This window comes from Fukomys damarensis, unplaced genomic scaffold, assembly GCF_012274545.1.
Source record: "Fukomys damarensis isolate Sample0158 unplaced genomic scaffold, DMR_v1.0_HiC HiC_scaffold_8, whole genome shotgun sequence".
Lineage (NCBI taxonomy): Eukaryota > Metazoa > Chordata > Mammalia > Rodentia > Bathyergidae > Fukomys > Fukomys damarensis.
Window position 1 is genome coordinate 30,751,653 of NW_022900920.1, and position 7,740 is coordinate 30,759,392.

At 40.8% G+C, this 7,740-nt stretch overlaps 1 protein-coding gene across 1 annotated transcript in view; it reads left to right on the forward strand.

Moving 5' to 3' along the window:
* Positions 1 to 7,740, forward strand: part of Cfap43 (cilia and flagella associated protein 43) — an 86,386-nt gene that overhangs the window by 28,491 nt on the left and 50,155 nt on the right. The window contains exons 9-11 of the mRNA XM_033761245.1: positions 2,468 to 2,584; positions 4,249 to 4,329; positions 7,669 to 7,735. Of these exons, the coding sequence (XP_033617136.1) occupies positions 2,468 to 2,584; positions 4,249 to 4,329; positions 7,669 to 7,735 (265 nt within the window). The remainder of the gene's footprint in view (positions 1 to 2,467; positions 2,585 to 4,248; positions 4,330 to 7,668; positions 7,736 to 7,740) is intronic.

The window sequence follows — 7,740 nt, forward strand, 5'->3', positions numbered from 1 at the left end:
TCTTGAAGACTCTCCCCTTGTAGTATTGAGAGTCTCCTGAAGCTCCAGATTGTATTTCTGTCTTCTTGGTAACCTTAGTAGAAAGTTATCAGCTAGAAAAAATGTTCTAGAATATACACTCATTGTCCTAACTTGGATCATCTGTATTATCCCTGGATCAGTCACTGTGGTCAAGGAAAGTCTAAATTCTAATTGGGCAGGCTTAAGTGACATGCCTACCCTTGGGCCCTAGGTAGGGTCAGCCCATCCAAAAGTAGACTGATGTTGGAGGCATCAGTAATTCTCTAGGGAAATGATGAGTTCTGTAAGAGAAGAGCAAAGAGGAATAAATGCAGGGTATAAACAAATGACTGTTATATTGTTAGGAAAACTCATCATTAATAGAACGGGCCTCAGGAGTCAAATTAGCAGCCATTTATATTGTTAGGCAATAATTTTAGATTATAAGTTTAATAAACTTTAATATAAATATCAAAAGACTTCTGGTAATATCAAATATAAATATAAATATAAATAATATCAGAAATATAAAAATAAATATAAGTATAAATAATATCAAATTTTTCTGGTAATTACAGTCAAAACAACTCTGCTATGACTTAATAAATAATAAACTTAAAATACTTATGGAGAATAGGAAACTAGTTTTTAAAGTACTAGAACAGAAGGGGAAAAGAACCAAATAAAACTTCTAAAACTGAAAAATATACTAACAAAGCAAAAATTAAATGCATATATTTGACCAAAGATTATACATAGCCAAAGAGAGAATTAATGAACTGGAAGATAGGTCAGAAGAAGTTATGAAGAATATAGTCAAAAGAAGCAAAAGGGAAGAAAATACAGAAGAGACGATAAGAGGCATGAATAATAGCTTGAAAAGATCTAACATATATCTAATTGGAATCCTACAGAGGAGAGAACATAAGGCAGAGACAATACTTCAAGAGATATTGGCTCACAGTTTTCCAGACCTGATTAAAGAGATGAATTCACAGATCCAAGAAGTCCAGTGAATTCCAAGCAGGATATGTAAAATGATATCTACATGTAGACTTCCCAAAGTAAAATTATTGAGGAAAAAAAAAGATTTTAAAAAATCAGTCAAAAAGAAAAGGCAAATTACATCATAGGAATTTTAGTTAGACTAAAAGCTGACTTCTCTGTAATAACAATGTATATAAGATTAATAGTGGAATAATGTCTTCAGTTTAACATAGTGGTGAGCAAGCTATAGCCCTATGGGCCCCAAACCAGTCTGCTAGTTGTTTTTGAGAGCAAGGTTTTAGTAGAGCACAGCCACACTTACTATTTATGGATTGCCTATGGCTGCTGCCACACCACAATGGTAGCATTAAGTACAGTGGTACCTCAGTTGAAGAACTCTTTTGTTTGCAAATGATTTGGTTTGCTAATAGAAATATTTGGCAAAATTTTGTACTGTTTTTGTATTTGCTTGTGTTTGTTTGTTCAGAATCAGGTAATGAACATAACCATGGCTATCTCTCCCACATGACCATGAGCATGGCCATCTTTTTAGAACCATGGAATGAATTAAATTCCTGAACCAAGATACCATTGTGCTGTGACACAGACCACATGGTCCGCAAAGCCTAGCATATTTACTATTTCTCCACTCGTACAAAATGTTTGCTAGCCCCCAGTGTAGTGAAGAAAGTCCATCTGGAATTCTATTCCCAGTGAAAATATTTTTACAGCAAGCAGTATCCTCCTTTTGTGCTCTACTTTTTCCCTTTCTTAGAATGATCAGTGTTTCATTTGGGTATATTATTTATTGTCTGAGCTCCCTGGTAGAATGTAAGTATCCTGAGGGCAGAGTCGTCTTATTCAGACAAATAAGAACAAAAATATTCATGTTTATTTCAACTTACCTTGAAGTTGTGATCACTTGAAACCAGACTTCTTTTTGCTGTGTGACCACATTACATTACAGCTGCTTGGCAAAGATGCAGACATTACAGGGTGAGTTTTCTTTTTTGAGAAGGGACTTTAAGAGCTGAGAATGATAAACAAGTCATAAAGTGACAGCTTTGGCCATACTGCCATAATTTCTAAGAGGCTTATTTAAATTTTTAATCAGTGCCCAGCATTATGTTTAGCATGTAGTAGAATTTACTTTTTCTTAACTTTTCTTGTTTCCCACATTTTCCACATAAATATATATTAGTTTTAAAATCGGGGAAAATGCTATTATGTTTTGTAATTTAAAAAATGAGTGCCTGGGATCCATCCTATTTATTATTTTAAACGATGAATGAATGTAACAGCCAATCAATAAGCAAATGATGGCTCTAGATTTTAAATTCAAGTCAGAGCCTTACTGAGGTCTATGATTTTCCACCACCTGTCCCCACACAGTGCCTTACTCACAGTAGGCATTGAATAAATATCTGTTGAGCTAATATGAAGCAATTTTAACCTCCGTTCTCCCACTTATATTTATCAGGGATCTGTTTATATCTATACTTTTGGTGAGGAGCCAACCTTAGACAAAGTCCTAGATGCTTGTGATGGAAAGTTTCAGGCAATTGACTTCATCACACCTGGAACCAAACACTTCATGGTAAGGAATATGTTACCGTAATGCAACAGGATTTAACAATGTGATGCTTCCAAATTTAAATTCCTCCTCATATGTCATTGGGTGACTTTTGAATTTCATGTGCAAAGTACTGCAAGTGAGAAGCAGAGGATATCTTTCTCGTCTTTTAGTGTTTTTCTGTAACACTTAATGGAATCTATTTTTGCACAGCACTGATTTAGCATTTCTTTTTATTTTATGAGAAAATAAAACACAATGATAAGAAAATAGCAATAGTTAATACGTTGTGTTTCATTATTTTCAAAGTAGTTACTCAGAGGAGTCATAAACCAGGGTATCTTTGAGGGTTATGTAGAGATGTTGTTGTGGGTACTTTCCCATTGCTGGGACAAAACACCCACACCCACGACTTGAGGGAGGAAAGGTTTATTCTGGCTCATGGTTTCAGTTCTTAGTCAGTTGGCTCCAAGGCAGAAAGGTCATAGTAGAAGGGTCTGGGCAGAGGAAACCTGCTCATTCCAAGGCTCCCGGGAAGCTGAGAGGGAAGAGAGGAGCCCAAGGATAAGAATATGTGCACCCCTCCAGGTCACACCACCCGTGACTCACTTCCAACCAGGCCCCAACTCCTAAAAGCACATTTAGCGACTGAACCCATTACATTCTAAGCACAGGAGACTTTTGGGGGACCTTTTATATCCAAACAGTAACAGATACCAAATGCTTCCATCATCAAACTGTTCCCCTATTGGAATGACATCATCATAGTGTGACTTCATAATGTTATCTCCTGAAAGCAGCCAACGCATTTGAGATCTTAGAAGCCATCTTCTATGCGTCACCAACCAAGATTTGCAAGCCAGGCTGTTAAACACTCAATATTTACTTCCTTTTAGAATGAGGGCCACATCACCTATGGATGAAAATGAAATATTTGCTGTGCACAGAGTGAGAATACAATCAACCTAAAACTGTCTAAAGACATGTTCATAGCAGAACATGCTGTTAGGAGTAGAACTCAGTTGAGGAGGCAGTGGCTGGGGACATGGCTTTGCAGAGTCTCTTGTGGGCATTCCTCCCCTATGCTCTGCTTCCCGGCCTCCAGGAAGTGAACCATTCTGCATGGTGTTCTTGCCTTGGAGCCAGCAGACCATGGACTGAAACCTCTAAGACCCTGAGCCAAAAATAAACTTCTTCTCCTTGAGTCCCTGGTGACTGATATTTTGTCCCAGCAACAAGAAAGCTAAAATAGGCAATAATCTCATTGAATTTCCAAGTCATTTTTATCTTAAATATGTTGTATAGAAATTTTTTTATTTCACTTTTGTAATCTAAGTTATATGTTCTACTTAAATTGCATTAAAATATTATTTATTTTTATGTGAAAGAAACAAAAATATTTTTAAAAAATGAGATCAATACCATTTTAATGTAGGAGATAATATCTTTTATAGGCTAATAAAAGTATTAAATTCAACTAGACATAATACATTTGTCATAAATCCTTAAATATTATTATATATTTGGAAAGAAAGTACTGATATTGAAATAATAATTTATAATCTACGTAAGTAGAATGGGATGTTTTTACTAATGCCTCAGATTGACATACTGGATTGTATTTTAGAATGTGTTTCCCAGCAGAGTCTTACTTTCCACTTGGAACTTTAGCCTTCTTTCTTTTACAGACAATCACACTTTCAGGGGAAGTTTGTATCTGGTGGCTGGAGGACTGCACTTGTGCAAGCAAGATTTATCTGAATACCACAGTAAGTGCCTGTTAAGTGGGTTTTTAAAACACATTGAATTCTAACCCAGTTTACCTTTCCATACTTTCCATCTCAGTAGTCTGTGAAAACACTTGCTACAGAAGGCTGACAGGTTTTTACCTGATACATGCAGAGTGAGCCCTGTGTGCGGTGTGTGTGTGCAGCCCACACAGCAGGACGTGATATACTGTATCAGTGTATGCACAAGCCAGGGCGCATTCCTCAGTGGTGGCATCTGAGAGATCTCTGTCTCACTCACATGATGTGTTTCTTGTGGACAGACAGGGGTCTCTGTTGCACACTGGCACTCAGGGAGGCAGGCTGGGAGAAGGGCAGGCTGGGAGAAGAGCAGGCAGGAGGGCTGTTGCTTTTGCTCAGCAATGAAACAGCTCCTGGACTGTAACAGTTAAATGATCCCACTTTGCAAGAAGATCAATTAGAAATGAAAGAAAATTGCTACTCCAACCAGACTAAGTAAACAATTTAAAAGTAGGAGATTATTGGGCCAGTCAACAATCAAGTACAGAACTTGTCTGGCCTCACGTGCACCTCAGTCCAGCAGGAACCCAGTTTTTCTGTTTCTACTCAGTGGCTTTAGTCTCATTTTGGGCCTCATGTCCTGGCATCCAGGTGCCAGCTGTGCCAGCCTGGCATCACATTGCAGAGAAGCTTCTGACAGCAGGAAAAGGAAAAGATTCTACTTTCTAGAAAGCTCAGTACATGCCTTCTCATGTCTTAATACCACTCATGAACAACTCACTGTGGACAGGGGTGACATATGCTAATTGGCATGAGCTCAGACCTGGAAATGAGTCAGGTCCAGTCCCCTCAAGCCTGGAAATGGGAAGGTTGTTTCTCATTGCATATTCAGCAGGGCAGTGAGGTGCCGCCGTGACACCTTCCTCGCTGGGATGCCATTGCTTCTGTCTTGTTCACGGTGCATTTTGTATACAGTGAAGCTTAGAAAAGGACCAAGAAACAGTGGCAATGCTTGGCTTTTTTCTATTACTTAACATCATGGGCTACATTGCACAGTTCTAGATGAGCTATGGATCTTAGTAGCAGGTAAATTACACTCCTTCCCCTTTATAAAATTAAAATCTGTTATAAAAGACTAAGTATCATTCCTTGTCTAAGAATATTATAAGATGCAAATGATACACCATGCGATTAGGTAAATGAAACTCTTCCCCCAAAGTAAAACTTCTTGGCTAAAAGACTGAATATAAGAAGACTCCATAATCTCTGTGACAAAAGCTTATATGTATACATTCTTTTAGGATTTCTAAATCTAACTTTTCTAAAGTTGTAGTCAGGGCTTGCAAGGGAAGAGATTTAATACAGGGCACATAATTTATAAGATTATTTTTATAATATTCACCCAAAAAGTCAGATGCAGAGGAGAGCAAGAGGTCTGTCCATGTGTTAGAGACCTGAAGAATCCAGCTGAGGGCCTGGATCCCATGGTAATGCCCACACACATCCGCCTGCATCCTCCCCTAATCCAGGGGAGCCCTTGAACTCGTGGCAATGTCTCATGCAAGTCCATATCCAGAATCTGCGCTGGGAAGGCCCAGAGGGCAGTGGTGGAAGCTAGAAAGCCAGTGCTGAGGGATCCATTTCCCAGCCAGGAAGTGACACTCATGGTGAAGATCAGAGCTCCCCTGACAAAAACAGCAGTCATACCCAACAACAGTGAGGCCCTGAGCTCCTCTTCCAAAAAGAACAGCTCCATTTGCATCTGAAAAACCAACTGAAGCAAGCTTCTCCATGAAAATCAACAGCCCACAATCATCCCTTCCAGTTCCCTTTTTATGCCTTAGGCAACAGTCCTCAGGTTGGGCCCTCCACACCCTGAACCACGTTGATTCAGTTCAGCTGGGCATCCAAGTTGCCCATTAGTCCACCGCACAGAGGAGACCTGACAAGTTCATCTGATTCACATCTCTTTCTGCACATGGCATACATCCAAATGTTTCACAGCACCCAAGGGCCTATAAACCAGGACTTACCTCATTCCTTTTGTCCAAGAGAGATCTATACACCCTCTGAAGGCCTCCGCCAACCTTCCCTGAGTGCTGAGCCAGCAGGGTACACTCACACGGTTCAGCTGGGGAAGACGTGGGCCTTTCCCTGCTGGAGGAAACCATGGCCCCGCAGGTCTAGTTAGCGGGCAAGCTCCCTGCCTGTGCCCTGTGTTTCCTGTGAACTCTTTAGGCAGTGGTCCTCAGGGAGCCCAGCCTAGCAGCCCATGGCTAGACACCTGGACACAGGCAGCCTGCCTCCATTACCTCCTCTGGCCATTGCTGTTTCTTGTGTGGACTAGCCCACTATTAGCCTGAAATGAATTATTTGGGGAACACAGCACACATATCACACCCTGAGAGGTCCCACAAAGGCTTTCTGTTGAAAAGTAGTATTTGCAGGAAAACAGATGGGACTGGAGGTCATCATGTTAAACAAAATAAGCCAGTCTCAGAAAGACACATGTCATGTTCTTTTCCAGCCCTAGCATTCCATGCCTGTCCTCAAGATAATCTACAAAGAATAACCTGAGGGGAAGGAACCTGATTTCTTAAGTATTATGGGAGTAAATGTACTTCTCGGACATCCCGTTCTGTGTAAATGTCAGACAAAAGGGATCTGGGATGGATTTTTGGTTTTGTTTTTAATGTATAGTCCAGTGGCAAAGTTATCTCCAGTCCCTCTCAGTCACCCCAAGATTCACCATGTCTCAGAAGAGAAATGCTGGTATTAAAAATCGCAGCATCTTACAAAAATGTCCAAAAGATACCAGGAATCTGTTCAATTTCTTACTGTATAATAGTCTGTTTTGTAAAAGTGACTGGCATAGTCATTTCATCATCATCTAAGGATAAAGTAATGCAATCGTTAAAACTTTAAACCTTATTTCTGTCATTTTAGGATTAAATAATTAGATGTATGTACAGATCCCTGTGACTGCTGAGGGTTGAGTTTATAATTTGCAGTGTGTACCACTCCTGTCATTCAGGCTTTTCCAAAAAGTGTACATGTGCATGCACAGTGCTTGTGCGTGTGTGAGTTCATGTGCTTGTGTGCACGCTTGTGCGTCTGTGCACTTGTGCCCGTGTGCGTGCGTGTGCCTGTGTGTATGAGTGCGTGCACAGTGCTGGTGTGTGCGTCAGTTTGTGTGCATGCTTGTGTCTGTGTGTGCGCTTGCGCCCGTGTGTACGCATGTGTGTGCCCTCCGGGTGGCCCGGGCCCATGCCTGTCAAATGCAGCGGCCCGGACGACCCAGCCCACTGGGCCTGTGGAGCGCAGCATAGCTGACTCCGCGCCCGGGTGTGTCCCGAACAGACGACAACCCTGGCCTGCTCTCCGTCCTCCCTCTCCGCAGCGGTGGGGACGCTGGGCGGCTGCGTGCACTTC